Source organism: Planococcus citri, chromosome 2 (assembly GCF_950023065.1).
Source record: "Planococcus citri chromosome 2, ihPlaCitr1.1, whole genome shotgun sequence".
Taxonomy (NCBI): domain Eukaryota; kingdom Metazoa; phylum Arthropoda; class Insecta; order Hemiptera; family Pseudococcidae; genus Planococcus; species Planococcus citri.
Window position 1 is genome coordinate 38,463,938 of NC_088678.1, and position 27,869 is coordinate 38,491,806.

The 27,869-nt window shown below is 33.7% G+C and overlaps 1 protein-coding gene across 4 annotated transcripts in view; it reads left to right on the forward strand.

The window, feature by feature from the left end:
• LOC135835691 (uncharacterized) overlaps positions 1 to 15,994 on the forward strand; it is a 141,608-nt gene extending 125,614 nt beyond the window's left edge. For all 4 annotated transcript variants that reach the window (XM_065350077.1, XM_065350076.1, XM_065350078.1 and 1 more), the window contains 3 exons: positions 13,646 to 13,786; positions 13,881 to 14,018; positions 14,466 to 15,994. In XM_065350077.1, coding sequence (XP_065206149.1) covers positions 13,646 to 13,786; positions 13,881 to 14,018; positions 14,466 to 14,672 — 486 coding nt within the window. In that variant the 3' untranslated portion in view covers positions 14,673 to 15,994. The remainder of the gene's footprint in view (positions 1 to 13,645; positions 13,787 to 13,880; positions 14,019 to 14,465) is intronic.
• The last annotated feature ends 11,875 nt before the right edge of the window (positions 15,995 to 27,869 follow it).

Consider the following 27,869-nt stretch of genomic DNA (forward strand, 5'->3'; position numbering starts at 1 on the left):
GACAATTTTCATGCCATGCTATTTTGCCAGAGTAATTTATTTTGCAGTAGTGAGGGAAGCAATGAGGAAGCTTTTAGAATTTTTTTTTCTAAATTTGAGGAAGATCTCATGTCTTGAATATAGATGGATGCTTCATCATGAGTCGCACCAATAGAAAAGAAGGACATGACGAACTCGCATAAGGGTTGCAAGATTGACCTTTGAGACATTGCGCATGCTCAATACTCACGAACTTCAAAACACCAAGAGATAAAGTGAAATACGAACTTCTTAATCGATATATCGATGTTTGACTATATCGATATCGCCATTTTGAAATACGTTCACTGGTTTGCGGTTGTGCACCCTCATCTTAGCATATCCTACAATAACTCCACCCACTACAGACTAACCTATATATCGGATATCCCGCACTTGTATACGTGTGTCCCTGAATGTTTACTAACGTTAAAAATACTATGACGAGGTCATCACAGCGTCGCACATCGAGTTGTTAACCTTTTGAATCGTTTACCTGGCGTTTTTGATTTGTGATTTGGTCTCGTGTTTTTTATAATTTCTTTTTTTTTCGAAAATACGTAAGTATTGAAAAAAAATCATCCTGAAAAAAAAACGCACCTACCAACTTATATGTCTCCTGAATACAAAATGATTTGCGTGCGTATATGTCCAATGTGGATAACCTTTCACCACCAATACCACCATCATATATACGAATGAAATGACGCAAATCGAGCGTGCATTTCCCTTCAGGCATCTCGTTATCATGCTCATCCCCATCATATTATTTACGTTTGGTTTTAAAAATAGCCACCTGTGTGCTTGTTTACTATCTATTTAGAAATTTTCTCTATAGTTGTAAATTCGGGAAGTACATAGATACGTATAGGTACCTGCAAAAAAACTCGTAAACCAGAACTAGTTTCTCTGCGATCAATTTTTCTTCTCTACTTCCGGCAACACATGCAGAAATTTTCTTCGAAATTTCTAAACGTGTAAATACCTATAGATAAAGACTGATTAGACAGCAACCCTCGTAATCCGTTATTATGGACGCCTACTCGATTTATGAACTGTGTAATTAGAAACGATACGAAGTGAAAAATGAATCAAAATCTTACGGGGACAGGAAACGCCGAGGACTCGAGTTAGGTATTTGATGACTATATGGCTGAGAGTTTCGTCGAAGTGCGAGTATATTGTATTCGGTGGCGCAGATCCTCCACCTATAGCTGACATGCATTCCTCAATGCCCATTGTCGAGACATTGTAAGTGTAATATACAGCGCCATTACCGAAATACATAATGTCAGCAATGCATTAACAGTTACAGATCTATACAGGCGTGGGTTGATTCGATGATTTAACGGTGACACACGCGGCTCGATTGTCCGCCAAAGACAATGAGGTACTTTGACGAGATAAGAATACGCTTAGCTCGGTGATTTTTTGTTCCCTTATAGTTGAAAAATCAACCAGTCGAACGCGTGAAATGAAAGGTCGTAAAACTTAACTGTACCAAGCGTCGCTGCTTATCGTGTAGTATTTCGATTTGAGTAGCATTTTTCGCAGGTGTGCGACCTACTTGCGCGAATACAATGATGGGAAACTATACGATACGACTCTGGAAAAACAAAATCGCGTATTTTCCAAAACCTATAGGTAGATTTGCATAGTCGATTTTTGTTCATAAATGAACCGTTTCTAGTGCCAGGCTGATTGAAAAGAATGGTAAGTTGGAGATCTTTTTCTTTAATTGTGACAAAATTCATTTCAAATTGGGAATAAAATTTTGATTTAAGGAAAAAGCAAGTTACCCATAATTAGGAACTGAATTTTCATCGGTCAAAAGCTGGTTTTTTAATTTTTGGCAAATTTTTGAAAATATGTAATGGAAATAGCGTTTTCGTCTATTAGGTAATTTTATGCAAAAAAAGTAAATGTTGAGATAAAAGTTTAAAAATAAGTTTATTTACTAAAGTTGACCTTCTGAATCGATTGCTACACTTTTCCAATCAATCTGGAGCCTCCAGCAAAAATTGATTTTTTTTCAGCAATTTCAGCAGCTGAAATTCAATCTTGTCATAAGTTCGACATTCCGAATCAGTTATGACAGGTGATTCGTAAATCAACGGTGAAGGTGATGAAATGAAAAGTGTATTTTTTTTTACCAGGTACATAGTTGAAAATCTCAAACTTGAAAAAAATTCCAAAATCATCAGTCTTGCATCAAATCAGTGTGAAACTTCTTTCACCCTCCCCCCTCCAACAAAGTTGATTTTCCTGGAGTGATTGCCATTATTTTCCGGTCGAACTGGAACGTCCATAGTAAAAGTTAACTTTTCTTCAGCACCTTCAAATCGCTCCGAATGTGTTTTTTGCAAATTGAAAATCTCAAATTAAGTACAAAAAAATTTCAAGTCATCAATTTTTTTATAAAATTACTCGAAACGTTAAATATATCCTAAACTCAATTCCCCCTCCCCCCTTCGATAATGTCAAGGACTCAAGGTCTCAATTTTAGAATTTTTTTTCAAATTAGAAATTTTCAGGGTATCTAGTAGGTGCCCCAATCGATGTGGAAATGTCAAATTATGACAAAGTTATTTGAGGCTGCTGGAGAAAATTCATCTTCTGCTGCTGGAGGCTCTATTGGTGAGCCTTTCAACCCAATCGAAGAAAAGTTCCCTAATATAATTGGAACATTTTCGAAGGCAGATGAGCTCTTTGGGGGGGGGGGAGTAGAGGTTTTTGATACGTAATTTTCACTTTTTTGTTTTTTTCCAGTAATTTTATTTTTTTCCCTTGATTTACTTCCGGACTTTTCAAAGGCCCTTTTCACTTCTCAAGATCTAGGGAGACACTTCACCTTGCCTCTCATCTCTCGAACTTTGTTTAAGAAGCTGCTTTCATTGTCAATTCGAGAGAACTAGGGAAGTGGGGAGAATATCAGATATCGAATCATTATTTTTTAATTGAAAAATCACCATGATGGGCCTTTTTTGGTTTTCAGAATGCTGAAAATTTACATCGATCCTGCTCCCCCCTCCCTTCATGATTTCTTGTTGAGTTTTTTCCATCTCGAAATGGATTTCTCATTTCTCATGATTATGGAAAATTTGTCATTTTTCTTCCTACGTTGTAAATATTTTAATTATTCACCTCCCACCGTGAATCAGTTGGAATAATTTTCAGTGAAATTGAATGATCGATGGTAGCTAGGGTACCACTTAACACGTGTAATATGAAATCCAGCTTTCAACTTTTCTCTTCCGATGTTAGGGCAACCCGCGAATGGAGCAAATTTTGTCGAAATAAACAAAAAAAAAATGCCAGATACAACAAATTAACTGGATTGAACCAGAATGGAACCTGTTATTACTGGGCAGTTTTGCTCATATGTATTGCTTTGACAAGCGTCGCGTAAATTGTGGCACATAGATTTAGAAACGAATTCGACGTTGACATGTATGAAAGGGCTTATCGTTATTAATCGGATTTCTGTTATCGAATGCGTATTAGAGAAGTCGAAAAACTGGAAATTTCGTATCCGAGGGCCCATTTCGATTGATGAAAAAATCGTATTTCTTCATAGCTGTACGAGTATAGGTAATTATTTTTTGACAATGAAGTGTAGGTAACTATAAAATGTATGTACGAAATATTCGCGTAGGTACCTCTACCTATATATACAGGTACAGGCACCTACACCTATGTACACATACAAACACATACGAAAATCCGAGACGGATGTAGATTCATCATTGAAATTATAGCTAGAATTGACGTCAATACGCTCATTGGATTCATTTCCTGATATCAATAAAATTCGAACGATTCGAGAATATTACGAATTGTTCGAACTGCGGTATCGGCGGCGGCGCTGTGCGGCGTCCATCGTAAACTGGTTTCTTTTATTTTATGTAAGAAAATTATGTCAGCCAGTGATAAAGGAGGATCGCTGATTTACGCATATTCGGACCAATTCTGCGCGAAATTTCTTTACAATTGACGTGTGCACGCGACCATTTCGGCATTTTACACAGGCTGAAAAAATTTCGCGAATTTTTACGTTACACAGACACGCCGTTGCCGGCCAATAAAGAGCGCAAGGTGCGGGGTAAAACCCATATGGATCAATGACGTCTGTTGACGTTGATCGGATCGCGAAATGTCGATCCGAATACCGTTTGACGCGCGCGACAAGAGTTACATTACAACGTACCTGCTATTTAAATGGACGCCCACGAGCTCTACGCATATCGATGAAAGCGTGAGTCAAAAAAATCATCGTGTACGATATTCTCGTACCATCGACACCCGATACCGTCGCGCCGCCATCGTCAGCGTTCGACTGGATATACGTGCAAGTGGTAGTAATGCGATCGACCTTGCACCTATGTGGCCACATACGAGCTCTCTTATAGGTGCTTTATTAGAACAACGAAAATTATACTCATCAGGTTTCGTTCTACCTACGAAATGAATTGCTTACTTTCCTTTGGTCACGTTCCAATCGTCATTTTGATGACTAAGTCTGGTGTACGTATAATTTGAAAATTCTCGCGAAATATTTTTGGATTTATTGTTTTTTAATTTTTTCCTTTCTCTATCTGAAATTTGCTTAAATTTTGAATTTTATCACTTCACCCTGACCCCTTCCTTCTCTTTTCTTGACTGATAAATAAGAAAAATTGGGCTGAAAATTACTCGAGTAGTTGGAATTTCAGCTTTTCATTTGCTGAATTTTTGTCTCTAGTAAAATTTTTCAAATGCCCTCAGTTTGTTTTCATTCTGAAATCTCACGTGGGAACTTTTTAAGCTGAAACTCTCCGATTTGAAAGAAACCAACCAATAGGTCGAAAAAGCGAGTCCTAAAACCCTGTAACCATAATTTCAGGTATCAAAGCTCATTTTTGGAAGCTTAATTAACAAATTCAAAAACTGTTTTAAGGGTCATTTTCAAACTTTTTCGTAAAACATATATTTTTTTTTTTGAACAAATGTGAATCAAGGTGAATAATTCCTTGAGTGGATTCATCTCCCAAGAACTTCTTTTAAGCCATTCTGGAGCCTCCAGGAATTTTTCAATTTTCTCCAGAAACTTCTCAAATCGCTCCGAAGGGACCAAAAATGGTCTTTGGACCCTAAAATTTTTGGCAGTGCTTATTGGACACTCTCTCAACCGTTTCATTTATTTACTTATCATGAAAAATTCGAGAGTACCAGTTCTCCGAGTAAAATTTTAACCAATTCGTTATTCCATTATTACCATCATCTTCTATAATTCTGAAAGAAAAAAAAAAATTGAAATCCTATCAAATCAGATCTTTCTTTTCAGCCTTCTCTTTTCTTCCATTTCCTTTTCTTTTTCCTTTCTCTTTTTTCTTCGAATTATGGTATTTTCTGTTCAATTTTTTGAATAATCAAATTCCTCAATTTTTCTAGTTTAAAACATCTTTGGTTTTTTTTCTGTTTGGAAGGAGGAGAAAGGTGTGGTAGAGGTAGAATATTCTGAAATGAACCTTGGGTTTAAAATACCTCAAAATGAGTTTATTATTTTTAACTTTGCATTATTTTCACCCCCCCCCCCCCCTCTCGTTCATCTATTTTTCAACTGCAAAATTTTTAAAAAATTTAATGCATTCGAATACCTACGTAATTTTAGACGAAATTCCCCAATGCTTGGAAAATTATCTGAAACCTGTCCAAACGTAGATACCTATTTTTTTCAAACTGGCTGATGGAAAGATTGATTTAAATAAACGTAATAAAAATTAAGTACGTACATAAAATAAATAAAAATAAACATTCGCTTAATTAAATTCTTAACTATTGGAAATATTTTTAATGATGAAAAAAAAAACTGCAAAAGTGTAATTGAATCTTGCAAGAGAATAAAAATTTACAAAGATGCAAAAAAATCTACCCACACATACCTATTATTGCATAACACATCACGCAAGGGCAAAAACTCTATGAGAAAATTATTACAAATCATCCATCAGAAAAAAAAGTGCTAAAGTATGAGGAAAAAAATGGTAACAAGACGTTACAAAATGAAAAACTATATAATAATAATAATAAACCACAACGATGAAACGCATAAAATCAGATTCACTTGCACTTTGTACATCGCTGCGGTATAGAATAGAGAAGAGATACGACCTTGATTTACATATGATACATACAGGTTGCAATCGCGTATGCGCATACTGTTATATTTGTATCGAGAGACGATCATCAATGTAATAAAAATCTCGTTAAAATATAATATACGAGGATTACCCACACGTTATACGTGTGAAAAAATTGTCTAGCTTGTTTGTTTATCTAAATACCTATGTACAAAAAGCATTAAGGGATGCGGGGGAAAAAATGGTCAAGGTACCTAGCTATAATTAAATAAATCAATATTAGGAAATAAATTGAAATCAGAGATCTTTAAATTACCTTTCTTTTTTCAAATCGTTTTAATCTCGCCGCTGAATATAAGATACCTAAGTTACTTGTCATCTAAATGATTTAGAAACAACCGAGATGATTTTTTTTCACCATTACTTACGTCATACCCGACAAGTCGTCCAAATTAATTACAAATTAAGTGAAAACTTTGAATATTTCAATAAACATAATCTGGTTTTACCGTATAGCAAAATTTTAATATTTTCACAAACATACGTCGACGACGACATTTAATACGAATCTGAGTGAATAAATCATGGCCTGCGTGCATCCTATTATAGCGTACGTAAAAACGAATCTATAATTAATCCATGTGGGATAATTGTGAAAACTAAATGTTTGCTGACACCATGTCAAACATGTTTAACACATAGTTACTATGTCTATAAAATGTTTGTATACATTACTAGGCCATATTCGTTGCAAGAAGAAGGGAGAAAAGGTAAATAACTACGATACCGATGCAATAAGATTTTTTTTCGGGGGTTTCTCCATGTAGTCTGTGAGAAAGGAAGTCGATTTTTCTTGTATGTAAACATATTTTACATATTGCTTTTTTTCTTAAACAATATCTTTTCACATAGTCGCCAGCTTACACGAGCATCGATATATTTTCGATATTGTTTGACCAATGGTCCATTGGACCGTGCGAATGATGAACTGAATTCTATTCTGTGCATATAGGGTATGCCTGATGCGTCGAGTAGGTGTTCGTGCAAAATGCCCATCAAGTCCCGAGTTTGGACTACGAAGTGAGGTTTTAGGTACTTTGTTTTGATAATGAACCACTTTAATACTATTTATCGTTTTGATAAGATAATAATACTTATTTGTGTGCTCAACTTGACATAATTTGATACGGATTAATTTATAGGTAACTGCTAATTTATGTCTCATCTGACTCGTACTATCTGAAAAAAGACTGGTTCAACGCGAGGAGGAATTTCAAAAAGATGGAAAGAAGGGTAGAAGTGAGAATGAATAATGCTTGGATTTTATTTGTAAAAAAAAAAAATGTTGTGCAATTTTGAAAAAGATTTATTACGACTGTAATGAGCTACTTTTTCGGGGGGGGGGGGTATTTCTCTTAAGCATATTTATTTTTCTTCCTGTTTCTGCCCTTCGAACTACAGTCATTCAAAATGCTTGATCCTATATAGAAATGAAATTGAAAATTACAAACATTTTTTTAATCAACCAAATAGTTTTAAAATCTTTATCATAAAAATTTGTCTCATCTGGGTATCTTTTGTAAGACTTCAAAAATTTCTAAAAGAAGTAAGGGGTAATATCTACCTTTTGTATAGGTCCCAAATGAGAAAACCTTTTCATCTCTGACGTAACTAGTTATCTGTGACAGTTCTTTTCAAAATGGCGTAAAACTTTACTTAAAGGTATTTGTTATAAATTTACGATTGACTTTCGAGAATGATTCGGATATTGCCAGAGATGTTTATTGAGCACCTGCTGTCAACACTTTTGATAAAATATGAATACGATGTAGGTACCTACATTCAACACTGGTATTAAGATTATACAGGATTGCCCAATGGAGTGAGTTTTCGTAAAAAAAAAAAATCGCGTAAAATGAACTGTCGTTGGTAAAGTTACAATGCCATGATAACGCGTTGCTGATTTTTATCGTAGAAATATACGACATTGAGTGGATGTTAATTGCATTTAATAAAAATATACTGGTATGATTTACCTAAGGTTGTCTTCAAGATAGGGACCATTTTTTCCCAATGAGCAATGACACGTCAACCTAGTTTTCTAAGGGAATATCTCTCGTTTTGACAGTATTTTGAAAGTCTTTACCTATCTAGATATTTGATATTACGAGATGTGATCAAGTGTACGATCAATGATGAAATGGAAATTAGAATAAGAATTCAGGTCTATATAGATATCCCTCACGTTGATAAATTACGCACGTTTTCCATATCTTATGTCATAAAAGCAACCAAGAGTAGATACTTTGAATGAGGTTGAGAGAAGAGAGGAGGTAACCTAAGGACTGCCAACTCCAAAATGCTGAATCACCCATTTTTGAGTAGATGAGTAAATTGAATTTTGTGCGAAATTTCCAAAAATCTCTCAAAAGACTATAGGTATTCTTCTCCTCTCGTCTCCGGTTTTGAATAGAAAAACGTGAGTTTGAAGCAAAATAAAATTATCGTGTTATTTGAAAGAGTTCAAGGCTCAATGTGTACCAGGTCGAGAAGGGAAGAGGGAGCAAAAAGTCCCTCAAAAATATACAACATTCAACATGTGAGTTTCAAATTTAAAATATTCGAATCTGAAAAAAAAATACGTCAAAATACTCTTTGAATTCTTTCAAAAATCTCCCAAAGTTTTCAGTACATAGATATTAAAATTCCTCGTTTTTTTGTTCATTTTAGCGCAAATTTCATTATATTTTTTCGCATGAAATATTTCATTGTTTCATTTTTTCTTTTCTCTGTACTTTTCCTGTCTATTTCTAAACTCACAATGTTAGAAATTGCTCTTCAGTATTTCTTCACTTTGAGCTGGTGAAACGAGACTCCACAGTTATATTTACTTCAGCCACTGATTCTCGACCAATTTTCCTTTAATTTAAGAGATGAGGAGAAGGGAGAAGGGTATGTCTCTGTTCTCGTATATCGAACGTCTCTTGCCAGTAAAGCATCCTATAGATCCCGAAGATATCTAATGAGTATTTTTCTAAATCTTAGCTTTGTAATGTTCACTTAGTTAGTTGCAGTTACTTACGTCGCGAGTAAAATATTTTTACGATAAAATTTTACAACTTACGATAAAATTTTTGCGGACATATTGTAACGAATTATTTATTATGCTCATTTATTGAGGCATCGTGTCCTTTATCTACGTCAGTGGCAGAACAAATATCTCTCTAAAAAAAACCGCTTCCATATTTATTCTAAAAAAAAACTGGTTACTGATTCGTGCGAGTAAATTGTGTAATTGACGTAAGAGTGTAAATTATACATTTGTTTTAGTTATACAAATTAAATGTACAATGCAAAAATGCAGATCTATAAAAATTTTCATATTTATACTCTCTGCGGTAGTCTTATAATCGTGTATGGAAATGGAGCGACTGAAGATAGTGGAGGTTGATTCATCTTGAGATCAGATTAGAAGAAATGAAGCAACGAGATGGAGGAGGGTGAAGGGAGGAACAGTAGGTAAAGCTCGTACAGTACTAGTGCAGGTAATTTTCCCTAGCGCGTGTGTTTTGTCTCGTCGTAAATTATCATTATAGTGTGAGATTCATCGAAACCTAATCGATATTGTTGTATTTGTGTATTTATACTTTTACTTATATGCTAAAGTACAGGAAGCTTGATATAATTTTCAATCACGACTGATGCAGGCCTGCTAGCCAAACACGCGGGGTATTTCCTCAACCTTTTTTTTGCCTGGTTTTTCTTCGGCAACAGATCTCGATGTGTTTGATTTATATTACGATTACGAGTACGTTATTCATATGGAAGGTGTTTCGGGCTTAGATGACCTTGGTGGTAGCTGGGCGATACGAGAGGAGATTCGCGATATTAGTAGGAGAATGAAAAATGAGAAAGATACGACGAGCAGGAGGGAGGGAAGGGGGAGGAAAAAAGAGCAAAGTATCGTGGTGTCGACGAACTAACTGTTTACACTTTGGTGACATCATAGTTTAAATGTGGATGATATTTTTCAATGATTATCATGTTACACTGTTACACGTTCACACGTTACAGTTATATTTTTATAATCGAATTTCATTCGGACACGGAGCAACTGGTGAAAAATAATGCTGACAGTGATACGATGACGTCATCTGAATACGTGATGTTGATGGCTTTACGGATAAAGTGAAAAACGTTATTTTAGAAAATTAGGTCATCTCGCCCGAGAAAGGGAAATTTCAACGAGTTATGGTTATTATTCTTGTGTACAATATTCTCATCGCGTATGGAAAATTTTACAAGGGTTGAAAAAATTTCACACATGGTTTAAAAACTTATTGACCAACGATGTCGGATGAGTCGGACTGACCAATGTTTTTTTTTCTAGTTTTTCGTTGTCTTTGCATAATAGTATGTGCTCTCTGCCATAATAACAATGCCGTTTCTCTAATTTACCTGGTTAACTATTCTATGCGTTGCCTACAGACAAACAGGCCCCTTCTTTAATACCACCCAAGGTTTCCGAACTGCTCTAAAACCACTCCCGTATTTCCGTAACTACATTCTTTTCCCACAGCCACTCGTGGTATTATATCCAATAACGTTCTACCGTAGAGGAAGGGGTATGGTGTGATGCTTTCGCAGATATCTTAATCATGTCTGAATTATGGTAACCGACAAGTTGCAGAATTTTATATCGGAAGGGTTAACTTAGAAATACAGCTACTCGTACGTGAAATTTTAAAACTACTCGTAGATGATGTTCATTTCCCTACATACAGGGTGTCCTAACAAGAGTTCACCTTGAAGATGCTAAAATGAAATTTTTGAAAGGATTTTCCATCCCAATTACCAAAAAAACCATGAAGAAATCCTTCCCCCTCCTCGATTCATTTTTTCTGTCGTTTTGATTGTAATACCTAGGTACCAACCTATTCACTTTATTTTCTGATGCAATGAAGCTTACTTATTTAGGCACTGCACGAATTGCGTCCCGAAAGTACGAAAAGGCACGAATTGCGTCCCAAGAAATATTTTGCTATGCACGAATTGCGTCCCAAAGCAACCCTTTCGAGATCATTAGAATTAGACACGAATTGCGTCCCAAGGTTAGGGTGTTAAATACAGTGATGGCAAAACTTTTACATTTCAGTTCAAGTTTTTAGTTTTTAGTTTCAGTTTTATTTTTTTCAGTTCAAGTTTTCAGTTTTAAGTTTTAGTTTCATTTTTTTCAGTTCAAGTTTTTAGTTTCAGTTTTCAGTTTTCAGTTTTGATTTTTTCAGTTCAAGTTTTCAGTTTTCCATTTCAGTTTCAGTTTTCATAATTTTTTTCTTAAGGTTCAAAAAGAAATATTTCTTTTCTCTTTTTTTCATGAATTTTCGTTAATTACTAATTTTAATTTGCTATTCCTACTTGCCAACAAAAACTTCCCAATTTTTCAAACTCAAATATTGTGAAGAAATATGCAGGGCTGCACAGAGAAAATCTGGGCCGGGGGGAAGACAAGTTATGCTACTTGGGAGGAGGATTGCATCGTCCTTTTGCTGGCAAAAAATTGTTATTTTGCCACAATAATCAAAATTTTAACGTGCTGAGCACTGTAGTATCAAACATTTTTGAAAATTCAGTAGTTCTGTTCTGTTCAAAAAAGTGAAAAATTTGCATTTTTTGTATATTTAGAGTATTGAGTATTTCTGGAGTTTGTTCTGTTTAATTTTCATATGTATGTTTTGTGTTGAGTACTTATATCAATTGGCAAAATTGTCTTTTCACATTTTATTTCACATTAAAAAACTCAATGTTTTAATCGGCAAAATCGATATTTTTTTGTCATATCAGTCGGCAAATTTTCGGACGAACACCCCCCCCCCCTCCTTCAAAGAAAATGCCTAGTTTCGTCCCTGGAAAAAATGTTTGTAAATTTTGACATTGGTGGTTTTTTAAACAAACCCCCCTCCCCCACGCTCAATTTTTTCAGCATTTTTTTTGTTTCTATTTAAAACCCTGGGACCCTAGTGTTGTGTTTTCAATTCTTTTAGAGTTCAAGCGTATGGATGTCAAGCTCATTTGAAATAACATTGGTATTCAAGACGTAAGGTACACCCTACTTTGTGGATACATTTTTTTTCTATTTTGAGCCACTTCTTTTGTCTAAAATATACCTGCCCCAGCGGACGCAATTCGTGCCTGTTTGGGACGTAATTCGAGCCTACCCATTTGTACCACCCGTGGTGCGGGACGCAATTCGTGTCCAGCCCTTATTTATCCATTCAACCCCCCCCCCATGAAATACATTGCGAGCTATGAAAATTCCATACATTTTTACACCAAAAAACCTAGTTTTTTTTAGATATTTGCGAATTGAATTTTTGAACTTACAGCAAAAAAAAATCTCACCTACTGAATTGACAGACGTTCGACTGAACATCCTGTATAAATATACCTATATTTGTGTGAGATGAGTGTGAAACTCGAAAGGTAATTAGCTTCCATAGGTATGATGATGGTTGATAGGAGACGTAAAAGGGTAGTCAGCCGTAAGGGTTTTTGGTTGGGTTGTGGAGAAAAAAAATTAATAATTGTGTTGTTAGGATTTGTGTGGCTTTGAAGTTTTCATCTGTATCACGCGATATTTAATAAGTTTCATTTATTATAAATCCAATTATACATTAAAAAAACATGTCGCCGGAGTTGAGAGAAAGAAAAATCTACCTATAAGTTCAGAGACTATCCTAGATATAGATACTATTAGGAAGTACCTACCTCCTTGTGTACGTAATGTGAATGCGAGACAAGCACCATGTTATTATTCAGAAGAAAATATAAATTAAAAAATTTTTCTTATCACCGGTTTTTCAGACAAATGTTACGACGTAGATATGTACATATAAATGCATAGGTAGTTAATGCTAAAGACATTCACACATACTCTACATAAACACAAGGTAGACTTTAACATCGATATAATGACAATCATGCCATCACGCTACCTATATTGTTTTCTTATGGACGATTTATTAACCTATTTTCATCGGAATGATTGGTTTTTATTGAAAGCTGAGACTAGTTACTAGTTAGCGCACTAATCAGATTGCAATTTCAAGTCCGGGAAAGTAATTTTGAGAAGGGTTGAGTGAGTGTGTGATGTAGTTTACTTAATATCATGTCGTCCTACCACGATGTATGTATGTACTATGTACCTATAAAGAATTCCAGATACCTTATTCCCATGTATAGATAGTGAATCACTGAAACGAGTTGAAATGGATAACATTTGACTTCTAAAATTAGAAATAGGTACCTTTACATAACTATCGATGACCGTAGGTTTAAGATGAAGAATCCTTGTCATCGTTTTCCCTCACCACTCACTCACAAAAAATGCAGAATCTAGTAATATTTCATTTCATTGTGTAGTTTACGTACATAATTTTATTCCTCATTAGATACATATGTTGGTACAACATGAACTCCTATTTAAAGTACATTTTCTTTTATATTTTCAGGTCATGAGAACCTTTTCCGTTGATTTTGAAAAACATCATTCAAACTGGAAAAGCGCCAAATACGGATGGCTCGCGCAAGAAGTTATTCTTCCCAAGGAGCTCGGGGAAAAACTTTCCTCAGATAATTTGCAAAAGATGGAGGTAAGTTATTGGTTTTATGATTACACTCCTAACACCAAATATGCCTACCCAGTCTTAATAGAGACTTATATTCACGTACAATTTTCATTTTCAGCTCGATGATGAATCAATAAAAATTTACGGGTATTTGCAACGATTGGCTGTAGCTTTCGAGCAAGTAACCAAAGATCAACGTGAAGTCAATTCTGAATTCCAGGAGGAATTCGCTGTTGCTGAAACCCATTTGAAATCGGTGAGTTGAGTTTTACTTAAATTAAACATGCACACATTACGTAGTACATCCCAGTGGAAAATGATTGGATCAGTTCAGATCACATCAGGACATTTCTTGGATTCAATTCGACTTGATCAAATCTCACCAGATCTGGCTAGATCGAAGTTTTGATCGGATTAGTTCTGTTTAGACCTGATCAGATCCAAGTAAGGTTAGTTCTGATCAAATTTGATTGATAAGACCAGATCAATTCGAGAAATGAACATTCTCTAAATACAATTTAGAGCTTTTCATACTCATCAGACCTGATTGGGGAGACCTGATTGGATCTAAGAATATCTGATCAGGACTTGATCAAATCCAATCATTTCCCCCTGGAATATTTTGGAGATGCCTCATAAATCATAACTTGAACTCTAATTTTGTGGCTTAAATTCTTATTCAAACATTTTTTTTTCTTGACAGATTCTCTGCGAATTACGAGAAATAATCCCAGATTCGAAATTCGCCATCTACCGCGATGCCAACAGAGATATAATGCCGCCTGAATTCAGGCACATGGACGATCATACTTACAGAAATGTCAGGGACTGGCTGATATTCAGAGATTACATGAACGTAGTGGAGTATCTAATTCAAGTTTTGGAGTACTTCAAAACCAAGACTGTTTAAAAAGGTTCTTTGACGCCGGTTTTATTATAATTTTTTTTTGCCAAATGTTTTTAAAAATTATTTCTTGACTGAAAGTAAGTTATTGACCCTCCCCTCTCCCTTTTTGTTTTCCTTTAAATCGTCCTATTATTTATTTTTCACATTTTTTTTCTACTTGTTTTTTTCATGTACATAAGAATATTTATTTTGTAAAAAGATCTTAATTGATCTTAATTTTCCTTGTAATTCTTAAGTTTCAGCGTTGAGTGGACTAGGGAGGTATTTTATAAAAGCATCGCATCTGGAATTAGTCAGTTAGATGCGATTGATGAGTAAAATCGTGAAAAAAAAAATTATTTATTCTATCTATGTAGTTATGAATCGATTACATTTGATCAATTCGATCGATTCTGGTAAACAGTTCCCTTTCGAAATCACATAAGACTGAATTTTAAAAAGTGAAGAGGGGGAATATTCTCTTATTTGTATTTAAATTTGAACGAATTATTGATAAAATACCATCGCACCACACGCTGAATATTATTTAATTTATTATCTGTGTGAGTGCACTTGATGGATTTTTTTCCTCAGGACGCCTATGACCATCGAGGGCGCACTACACTATTTGTGTAAAATATTTAAGGCTGTGTTTAATTTATTTAGTTTTTTTTAATAATAATTTATTTTGTTGAATTATGAAGCAAATGATGCTTTTTCTCAAAAATCAAAATTTAATGGTACCTAATCAATTTGAAATCAAAAATATATTAATATAAAATGTGTAGACATTTATGATCTAAATATTTTGCATTATTTTTTGGCTTCATGTAGCCAATGCTGTTGTAAATATTTTCATAATACTTACATCTTGAATGTAATACAATTTGATTTTCTTGTGTGTACATAATTTGTCATTTTAATTTATTAATTTTTTCTTTTCAAAAATTTTTGATACTGTTTTCATTTTTTATTTTGTACGTCAATTAGGCTTTTTCAATTTGAAAATTGTAACTAATATGAATCATCCCATATGGCCGGCGATTTTTTAATTTATTTAATTATTTATTTTGATATTATAAGAATCTTGCCAGTATTCAAGAAAAATTATCTTTATTTAGTTTCAGGCATAATTACGGAACGTTTGTAAAACTATTAGTAGAATTTTCAAATAGTTTTTGGCTGTGATTAACTGATTACGAATTTATACAGTAATACCTAATTTGCGTATAATTTGTAGTGCTTCTTTCTTCTCTTTCTTTTTTTATGATGTATTAATTTATTTAAATACTATTTGCATTTATTGTTTTTTTTTCATTTTTTCTTTTGAAATATAATTTTAAAATGTTGAACTGTTTTCAATTTCTGACTTAAGTAGGAAAATACTCGTAAAATTTAGAAATACCGCGTCTATAATGCTGACCATGGTGTCTCGTCAGTGGTGACTGGCGAGCCGAGTTGACGAACAGCTGCTGTTTGTGAAGCAGCGAACAATGCATATAATGCTGAGGTAGCACTGCATCAATCTATGTTCTGTTTCATCAGACACCGGTTTGGACTTGAAATCGACAGATGGGATGTAAATAAACAACTTTATCGACCGAAAAAGAAAATCTGTTATTGATATGAAATAAAAGTCTTATCGTCAGATTAACGCCGGCGCTAAAAAATGATGCAACATTGTAACAGTGAAGTCAGCGATAAACCTACTTACAGCTGTAAATAATAGGTACCTACATTTATAAAACTATGGGGTGATGTGAATGCGAACTACGAGTGTGAATTCCAAGCATAGGGGTGAAGAGGTAGAGGGAAAATGAAAACTTTATACGTAGATGTCCAATCATTTATACCTAGGTAGGTATGATGCTGATTGCAAATCCGTATTAATGAAAGTTGCTGGAAGAAGGTAAGTCCTCAGACATACATTTAACTATTCATTTATAATGGTTCTGATATGGTTTGCCAAAAAAATTAATTCACTCTGTTATCACTTTTTGAAGACTGTTGCAAAAAATTAATTTTACAAAAACCTACATGAGTAGGTATAGGTACCTACCACGGTTGTTGATAAAACCCTAAACAATTTGCGATGTTCTCCGTATATTCGAGTTCTACTCGTGAAATTTGAATAGGAATAACATGATTCATGTTCTTTCTAATCAACAATTTCTAAATATAAAACACATCCAACAGATGTTCTTGACAGGGAAATGGTATTTTTTAGATCAATAGAAATTATGAGTTGAATTGAAGGAATTATTTCATTCGTTTACTTTACTTACTCAAAAAAATTATCAGTCTCAAAAAAGCACAGAAATTGTCTTTGAAAATAAATTTTTAAAAACTCGCCAAAAATCCAAAAATGAACTGCAGGACCTGAAATTTATTTACAGAAGTCTTGGAACATGCTCTTTCGATCTGACTTGGTTTCATTCAAATTAAAAAGTGCCAGTTCAAAAGGTTCCCTTGTTAGTACTTACCTAGTACCTATACGTAGGTATACTTACCTACTTATCAAAAAGTGGACGTATTCTACTTGGGTGTTGGAGTACAGATTCTGACTATCAATTATACCTACCTAATTGATGACCAGAATAAACGTAAATCCCAATTTTAAAAAAATTAGCCAATCGATGTCCTTGATTCAATTGACTTACGCCAGCATTTGGCATTTACCAAAAATAATGAGCTTCTAGCAAATAGTTCAAAAAATATACAAAACTCTCAATCCTCTTCCTATCTTTTTTCCGAGAAGATGTTTTTACAGTGAATTTATTGAACCTTTGAATTGGAATATAAAAATTGTTCATCTGCTCGAAAATAAATAGGTACGTAAGTAGAGCTACGTTGAAAAATGTTTTGAAAATTGGTTTAAAATGCGAGTATTTAACCTCGATTTGTCCGAGCCATGGATTTTCTCCCTGAAAAATTGTCCTCCAGGAAGATGTAAAGCGCTATGATTGTGGGCTGACGTACCTAGATGTACCAACCTACCAACACTTACCTACATATCATGTGTTGCCATTCCTCGATAATTGATTTTTTTTCGTAGATCGTACAGGTGATGGTTACCTAAATTTTCTATTATCGTCAATTTAAAAATCCACCTGTGAGCAAAAAAAAATTATAAATAATTCATATCACATTTAACCTCCTAAAATTTTATTTATAGATGATTTTTTTTTCCAATGCACGTAAATTAAAGAATCTGAATCTGACGCGTCTAAAGTGTCGTTTTTAGTGTTATTTCAATGTAAAAGTAGTTCCCAAAATTCGGTGTTGAAAATGAATTCTACGGTTCATATGTTTGATCAATATAGGCAGGCGATTATCGCGGTATTCGTGAAATAGTCTAAATTTAGAAATTATAACGAAATCAAATCAAACAATTTCACTCATTCGAAATAAAAATACTTTTTTAAAAGAATTTATTTCAATGTTGAAGAACGCATATTTCAGTTGCAAATACTTTTTACCTACGTCAATAATTTCACTGGAAAATTTTTCCTCCAAGTTGTCTTCATAAAAAGTATAGGCAGTTAGGTACGAGTTATTTTTTACGAGAAGGAAAATTCCGTTCTAATCAAATTGAAAAAAAAACTTACTTACGTTCACTATATTTTTTTAATTAAATTTTTTTAATGAAGGGTAGATGTAGGTACCTAGACTTACCTATTTATTCATTTTTTCTTTAGATAAGTAGATAAGTGAGGGAAGAGAGTGACTTGAGTTCAAATAAAAGTAAGTACCTATTCTTTTAATTTGAGGATTAACATTTTTGGAGAAAATTAAAGGAAGCCCTAAGGTGGGGAGGTAACACTTATATGCCAGCGAAGTGTAATCAGAGGGGTAGCTTTCAAATACTGAAATATACATCACTAAAAATATGATTTTTTTGGTAGGTAGGTACCTAATCTCGTCATTTTAAATGACGTACATTTTCAAAATGTATAGAGATATTCTTTTTCTATGTATAATTTCAACTTTCGTCGTCTCATTGACATTACTTTATTACGATGAAGGGTACCCATACCTAATACGAGTATGTTCAATTTTACCTATACTTTACCATCATTTCAAAATCCAGAAGCCATTAATGAATGAACAAATCTGTAATTTATAAGTATCATCTATATGAGGTGAACTTTTGAAAATCGTAATGATTTTAACATTAGAGCTGTCAGCGCGAATATTTATCTATTTTAGCTTTTTTGGTGTAATGGATACCATACCATTCACGTAATTATTTAGATATATAGGTACCTAACGTTATTCGTCGATGAATTGTTATCAACACAATGCGTAATATAAACAGCTAATTAAACTGTTGCCACACTAATAATACATTTATTTTTATCAAATAAATAGGCAACCTATAAGATAAACAAAAATGTATGCCGACTTAAGTACGACGATCGATATGGTCTAATTACTCCATAAACTAAAATTATTGAAATACCGCTTGCTGTTTTCCGATGGACTTTAATAAAAATGATACTCGTTTGGCCATTTGCTGGTAATCCCAGAAGCAAAATTTTCTAACGAACAAGTTGTACATATATCTAATGGTTGAAAATCATGTTCTACAACGCCTGGACAAGTGTTCCTAATAGCTGCACAGCTTCTGCATCTTATCACCACCTGTGTATAAAAAATCCAATGTCAGATTTGACTTGACCAACAACACAGCGGCGTGTATGGTAAGTCATAAGCAGGACTAACGAGTAACGACCTCTTGAAAAACCTGTCGCATAATGTACACACAGAATGCAGTTCAACAATGTATACATTAGATATTCAAAGACCACGAATCATCGCTTGTACGAGTACCTATTTACCCTCGAGGCGTATTTACTTAAATATTGGCACGATCTGGATACATCATTTCGTATACGCTGACTCGTTAAAATATATTAAATTCGTGTAGAATCAGCTGATTGCTGGATATTAATGGTGTATTTGAACTTTGAAGACGGTTCGCGTTTAGTGAGCATTTTTTGTAACCAGTTGATCGAGTTAGATTGAAATGAGTTATTGGAGGAATATTTTTGGATGTGCACGTGACTTTGTGAGGGGGAAATTTTGCAAATCTATGGAATAATATAGGCCTCTATAGCTTATCGTAAACTTCGAATCAATTTATAAGTACATATTTAAAATGCTAATAAAATCTCTTCATTTATTTTCAAAGAAAAAGATATTTCTTAGGGTAAACCTACCTATAGCTACCTCTCAGAAATGAAAATGAATAGGTACCTATATCAAAAAATAAATTCCTAAGCTGAAAAGGCAAAAAGATAGGAGGGAGGAAGAATAAGAACCGAATCTAACAGAATAAGGTTTCTGTTTTCACGATATTATTTTGACTTAAAACCCCAAAAAATTGCTTCAAAGTTTCCCTCAAAATTTGACCCATTTACTCCTTAAATATTTAGAGGCTGCTTTTATCTCGCATTCAGAAAGTATGAATTTAGTAGTTGGAATAATTCTAGAATTTTTAACTAGAATTTGAGTAAAAATGGTATCTATTACAGAGTGTCGGATGTCTAATACTCCTGCTTATCCTATTTTCGTCGAGTTTTTTGTTCATGTGTCCTGTTATCAGCTACTTTTGTACTTCCTTTTTTTTTTTTTTAATTTCTAAAATGTCCTGCTTTTTACCATTTTTTAATCAAATAAAATTCTCATTTATTCCCCTGTTCTTAAAAATTGAAACATCTCAGTCTGGAAATTTTTGACTGAAAAAATGTTGCCTCCCCCTCCCCCGTTTTTTACAAATTGAATCATTTTTGTAGAAAAATATAATATTTTGAACGTTCTCTGCTGCCTTATTTTTCACGTTGTTTTTCTTATTTTTATTTTCGAAAAAAATTTTTGATTTCTTCGTATTTTTCAACTTTGAAATTTTTTGTTCATTTTTATCTTCTTAAAAATTGATTTTTTTGTAGGTGATGTACGAATTGAAAGAGAATAATCAACAAGAATTTTAACCCCCTCCCCCCTCCAAAAAAAATATTGAAATACATATGGGTAAACGTCCTCTCTTCGTATGTTTTAAATCACACTTGAAAATTGCCCATTTTTTTATTCTATTCTGTTACTGTTACAGATTTGAATTTTTGAAAAATCTTCCTCAAAGCAACTTGTGAAAAAAAAACAACAAAAATTTGACAATTGGGTTTAAAAAAAGTTTTAAATGCTTTTTTCTGTTGTGAAAAAAATCTATAAAAATTTTGATTGGTGAAAATTTTGGGTCCAAACAAAACTAAATCGAAGATCATTCAATAATACCCAATCTCCGGAATTCCTGCAGGTAGGTAAGTATTTGAGTTCATTTTTTCAAATTTGGGAAATTTTTAGAAATCAAATTTGGACTAATATAGTGGCGTACTGGCCTATGATGTTACCTGGCGATCGCCAGGGGCCCCAAGACCCTAAGGGGCCCCCAGGGCCATGTTTAAACAAAAAAAATATGATATTTTCATTATCTCCAACAAACATTTTTAAAAGGTTTCGCCCTCGCTTCGCTCTGGCCAGTTTTATTTTTTTTTTTTTAATCTAAATCTTAAATTATTAAGACATACGAGTATATTCAAATTCTAAAATTGTGTGGTCAAAAAAATAAACTCATCATGTTTTTTACCTCTCAAAAAACAAATTTTTGAAATTTTCTGCCCTTCCCTTGGGCCTCTGTGGTTTTTTTCAAACTGAAATCGAGCTTTAATAAAAATCTACATAGGTATATTCGAATTTCAAGAAATGTTTTAATTTAAAAAAATACACTTTTCCCCTCAAAAAACGTTGTTTTTCTACTTCTCGAAACTATAGCTTTTGCTCTCACTCATCCGCTCTGGGCCGGATTGCTTTTCATTTTCAAATTTGAAATTTTTAAAAAACAGTCATTCAAATTCTAAAATTTTGAGCTAAAAAAGTGAAGAAATTTTTTAAAACATCGTTTTTTTATCTCTCGAAATACAAATTTTTAAAAGCTTTTGCCCTCGCTTTGCTCGGGTCAATTTCTATCTCTTCTCTAAACCAAAAAAAAAAAAAAAAACATTTTTGAAACTTCCATATAACATTTCAAAAGGGAAAATAAGAATTTTTCATAAGCCCAAATGCGAATTATATTAAGTATATCAATTGACAAAGCAGGTACTGTAAAAACTCGTAATTTTATTCGGTAAAATCGGTATTTTTTTCTTATGGAAAATTTTTGTCCACCCTCCCTCAAAAAAATCTCCTCTTTTTTGCTATTGAATAAAAAGACAAAAGCAAAAATCCATCCCATAACTTGCATTCAAGTATCCAAACCTTGAAAAGAAACAGAAAGAGAAAGATTCTTAAGGGGCAGTGGCGTAGCTCAGGGGAAGCGACGGGGGCCATTGCCCCTCCCTTGCGAGCAAAAATTTGAAATAAAACATGCAAAAATAGACTTTTGTTTTGTTGCTTGGACCCATTTTTTCTAAAAATTTTCGCTCTCAATTCGCTCTAGCAGTAATTTTGCCTTTATTTTCATAAAATCACCACACATTACGACAGGTTTCCAGAAAATTACACCTAATTTTGATTTTGCGTGCTTAAAAATCTGGTTTTGCCCCCTCATTGAGAAAATCCTGACTACGCCCCTATTAAGGGGGAAGGGGAAAATGTTTGGGGGGCCCATTCGGTGTATCCACCACGGGCCTGAACCGACCCAGTCCGCCACTGGGACTAAAGATGGATTTAAGGAAATATCCAAATTGAACTGGAATCTGACATTTAATATGCATGTTCTCTCTTTATCCACTTCCCTCCCCTGCTCTACATCAGTTAAAAGCTGTTTAGGATCGTTTTGAGCAGTTGTGGGGGTGTGGGGGGTCTCCAAAAAATGTTTAAATGTTATAGTTTTGACAACATTTTAGGAATTTGGTGAAAAATATTAAATTTGGAACGTATTTAACACACTTTCAACGCCCCGAAGTCAGAAATGGCCGCATTTATCACTTGCATTATAAGATCTTCGATCCTTCCACGAAACAGCAGTTGCTTTAGTCATGTGCTCTTAAATCACATGTCCTAATTTTATTCATTTTTTATTAGATTTAGATCATAGGCTAATTTCATCATTCCAGCAAAAATTGTCCATTCAAACTTCCCCTGAAAAATTTTTGAAAAACTGTAATCCTCTTTTCTCTTACTCACGCAGTTAACTGTAAGTCTGTTACCTACCTATACATATCTATACTTTTTCACACTCGCAATTAATGTAATAAATAATGCAAACACCTCGTCAAAATATCAAGAGACCCAACCACCGCCCTTAAAAGGAATAATTTCCAACTCCGACGAATATCTGGCTAGCACCACATTGCAAACGTAAGTCGCTTGAATTAATGATATAAGCGCGAATTTGCTTTGACTATTTGATTCGTTCCGGAAAATATAGTATCTTACCTTAAGAAAACAAACAAACTCGACAACATTGGCGGCTTGAGCGCAGCGCACTTAGCAGAAGGCATAAAATGCGCTGATAAAAGGGTCCACTTCTTACAGTATTGTTAACAGTAAAAGGTTACATCTCACTCTACGGGAGAGGTAGAGAAAAAAAAGATGTATTTGTGTGACATTTTGAAAACGTTGGCGTGCAGTTTCCTGCTGCTGACAAAGGCGCGATGCCGAATTCAAAAGCTTATATGCTCGGTAGTTACTCCCAACGGGTCAGAATTGGCTATATATGTATTCGCACCACCATGTATCTTCAATCGTTATATAGCCATTCAAAAGTGTAAAAATATTCGAAAATATTCTTCAATGAGGTTTGTCCGAATATAGCGAGCACAATGCGTCGGGGCCATTTAACTGTGTCTCTTAATTTAGATGAAGGTCGGATTGATGAATAGATCTAGACCTTAAATATTTTTACCTTGGGAGGTAAATTCGTCTACGTCGATTCAGCCCTTATTTCTTTTTTCTTTTTTTTTTTCGATTACGTTCACGCCAAGATATATACCTATGTATTTACGCGAGATTTTCAAAAGACTTGAAAACCGCCTGCGCCACCCTCGATAAATCGATAAACCACGATAACTTTCAAGTTTTCAGTTTTCGAAAGATACACACGCTTTTGTCAATTTTATCATAGGCGACAAACTAATTTTGTATGTATTAGTTGAGTCATACCATAGAGATTAACATAGATGTTCCATGTTCCTGTAGTTGTTATCAAATAAGTTGAAATTAGTGTAGACGCGAGTTGGGTACGCTTTCAGATCAAATGTAGGCTACTTCTTATCGAGAATTATTAGGTACTTACATAATTATTTCATCGTCCGAATATTGCTGATACCAAGTATAGACACGTTATACACATATAGGCGATGTACTTTGTCTTATCAAAATAAAAACGTAAGTATGATGCCGAAAAATGACACGATTTCCTTTCCAGCTATAGGTAGGTATGATTAATTATTGATCATTCAATATAGTCAGAGCTAAATTCTGAACTCAATGGTAATCTCAATGGAATTTATAAAATAGTCGGTTGATGTTTTAAGACGTACCTATGTACCTAGTCATCGTTTCTGAATTCGATTAAATTCGATCACAGATCTTATTTTGTTTAAAGAAAGATTCGAATCTTTCCTTTACATAATTTCCAAAACAATTAAATGAAGGGTCCACGGAAAGAACCAGGTAAGTCACTTTTTTTCAAAAATGAGTTTAGGGTTGAATTAAATTCACACTGAGGAGTAGAAAAATGTAGTCCATTTGGATTTTGAAAAAAAATCGACTTTTTGTGGTTAAAATGGCATTTAAAAAAAAGAGGAGGGAGGAGAATGAGCCGAGACCAAATGTGAGGCGATAGGAAGAAAATTTCAACATCGTTAACTATTTATATCATCATAATAACTCTCTAAATTTGAAACAGTCAATTTCACTGCTTAGCAGTCACGACATTTTGCCTTTTTAAAGCAGTAGTTTTTTTTTACTGCAAAACAGTGAAAAATTACTGAATTGGTCAGTAAAAAATCATTTTGACTGACCAATTCAGTAATTTTTCACTGTTTTGCAGTAAAAAAAAACTACTGCTTTAAAAAGGCAAAATGTCGTGACTGCTAAGCAGTGAAATTGACTGTTTCAAAAGAGAGAATCGATTTTCATCGAATTCAAGTTGTTGCGAAACACTAATTTTTCGATTCTTTGCTTGATTTTTTCACGAAAAGAGTGACTTTTCAACTCGTGACTGGCATATCTCTTCATTTTTTATCTACATACTATGCTTCAAGAAGTGTTTGTGGGATGTTGTGTGATGTATTTCCAGGAGTCATTACTTTGATGAAATTCAAATTTACTACAAAATTGAAGCATTCTGGTACTTCAAAACGCGTAACACAAAAGTTTGAAAAAGTGACTTACCTGGTTCTTTCAGTGGACCCTTCAAATGGTTTTGGAAATTATGTAAAGGACACAATCAGAAGACTTCCCAGACAGAAGGCTTTTCGGCAACTTATGAAAATATGCGCTAATTTGTGCAACGAAAGTCCAAATTGGCGGATTTTATTGAAAATAGGGTTACATATAAAAGCAATTTACCCCCTTCCATTTCTATTGCGACAGAATTCAGCTTCATCTCCCTTCTACAAAAGCTATCATACATTTTAAGGCTGGATTGGATCAGAACTGTGCCAAACAGAAACTGAAGCGGAAGCAACGGCTATAATCAAGGTACCCTAATAATTATAAAAGTACGATACTTTTTAAAAACGTAAATTGTCTTTAGTTCCAAAGATTATGTTCAATTTTTTTTTTTAATTTTGAAGGGATTTGCTCTTGAAAATAATTTAATGCTTATCATATGATCAATAAATTGCAGATTCAAAAAAATTATTATTCAAAAAAACTGTCAATTGTTTTTATAGGTAGTCATGTATTTTCAAAGAGCTACTAACTGTTGGTTTCACCTCTACCATATAAAGCAATGAGCCTAAGTTTCAAAAAATGTTGAGCTCATAAATTCATTCTACAGGTTACAGGGCACAGGAGTTGAATGAGGAAAAATGTTGGATGAAAGTGTTGCCTATCTAGAAAATTAAAGGAGCAAAAGTTATTCTTTTTTTAAAAAAAACTGAGAATGAAAAAATGTAATGTTTGCGTCAGAATTTTTCAAAATAGGTAATATGTACCTAACTTTTTTAAAGAAAAAAAATCTTCTAATAGTCTCCTAAACTATAATGGCCTCAATTATGAAACCCCCCAGAGATGAAAAAAATCAATAAAAATTGAATAAATCAAAATCGGTAAAACTTTTTTAGAGAATTTTTCATTTCTATTTCAAAATTATTCTGGAAAATCCCAATTTAAGAAAAAGTCTTCATGATGCCTTCCAAATAATAATTTTTCGCTCGTATGGAGCCCTAAAACTTTGAAAAAATCTAATAATATTTTTAAAAAACTGAAGTCTGCACAAATCTTTTGAAAATTTTTGAAAAAAAAGTTCTGCTTTTCAAGAAAAAATCTCTCTCACCCCCTTCTGAATTTTATCCAACTTTTTTGACCCACACAATGACTCTAAATTACACATTGAAAACTTCAAATCGATTTGGAAGGAATGTCAAAATCTGGAAAAGCCAAAAAAATTATTTTTCCGGACATTTTCTACCACTGGTAATTTTTTCAGAATTTTTCAAGTGATGGCGGCTACTCCATGACCAAAAAAAATTATTTGAAAGCGCGATTTTCCCCCCTTAAGTGGTCAATTTTGGTCTAAATTTTTTTTTCTTCGCAATAGACCATCAAAGACGTCGAACTACACCATTAATCTGAATTTGTACCCAATTGGTCAATTTTTTCAATAGTTTATGATTTTTATTTACAAAATTGGATTTCGCCATTTTGGAAACCCCCAGCACCCCATTCCGGGTGACCTACATAGTTGAAATTCACACTACAAAAAAAGTATGGATAATTTTTATTATTTCAGCATAGTAACCGGATCCCATTCAAAAATATAGTGATTTTTACTATGAGATTAGTAAATTTTACTATGAGAGTAATAAATTTTACCTAATTCTAGGTAAAATGTATTTTTTGGCTGAGTAAAAATCACTATCTTTTTAAAAGGATCCGGTTACCATGCTGAAATACTTAGTAAAAATTACCCATTTGACCTGCAGTAATTTTTATTAAACATTTTTTCCGTGCGTGTCTAAACTAATAAATTAATCGAACTACATTATATACTGCAAATTCAGAAAAATTATAAATTTTCAATTTTTTCTACTCGTAAGGGTACATATTTTTCCAAATTAGGTAGGTAGCTGGGTACTAATCATCATCTGATGAAAATGAGTATAGGAATTTGAAAATACCCCCTCTTTGAAGGTTCATTTATGTCCCTTCAGTACCTAGAAAGTACATATAAAATTCTACTTTTTCAACTTCCAGTTGGGAGAGAGAGTCGAAGGTACCTATTAAATGGTGCTCTACAAGGATTTGAACGTAAAATCACGAAAGTTTCAATTTTTGGATTTGTTTACTTTTTGAATGGTGGGGGAGGGGTAGGAACAAAGAAGCAAATTTCACTTTTTCATCGTGTAGAGGAGAGAGGGTGATCGAAAGTAATGTTCTTCTGACGAAAATTGATCAAATGTAGTGGATTAGAACGTACAAAATTTTCTTTTTTTGGATTTTTCTTATTTTTTCTGCATAACTTGATTTCCCTAAAATTTTCAGAAATTAAAAAAAAAATCACAAACTTTTTTCCAGGCGCATTACGTAGGTATTAGATAAGAGCCACCTTGGTCCATATGTTGGTCATGGGTATAGGATGGGTGCTCATTGGTACCCGAGTTGATTTTATACTCAAGCAGGGGCCAAACTGGAATGTTGAAAGTAGAAAGTTTTCAATTTCAAAAATATTACCCGATGCTTCGACATTTTCATATTTTTTGAAATAGGAGGGGAGGGTGATGTTTCTCAGAGCAGGTTGAAAAATTCATGTCGTGATTTTCTCACCCAAGGTATCTACTTTAGAAGGTGGGAGCAAAAAAAATCTGAGAAACAATTCCCCATCGCATCAAGTACCTACATATGTACGTAGGTATAAACAAGATGAGTAGACGTTCCCCTGGAGAGGTTTTCGTTAAAAATTATTAAATTTTTTCGTTTCCTCTCATTTTCAAATTTTATAATCACAATGATCGATCACATTATTTTGGTGATTCGCTTGAAAAGTATTGA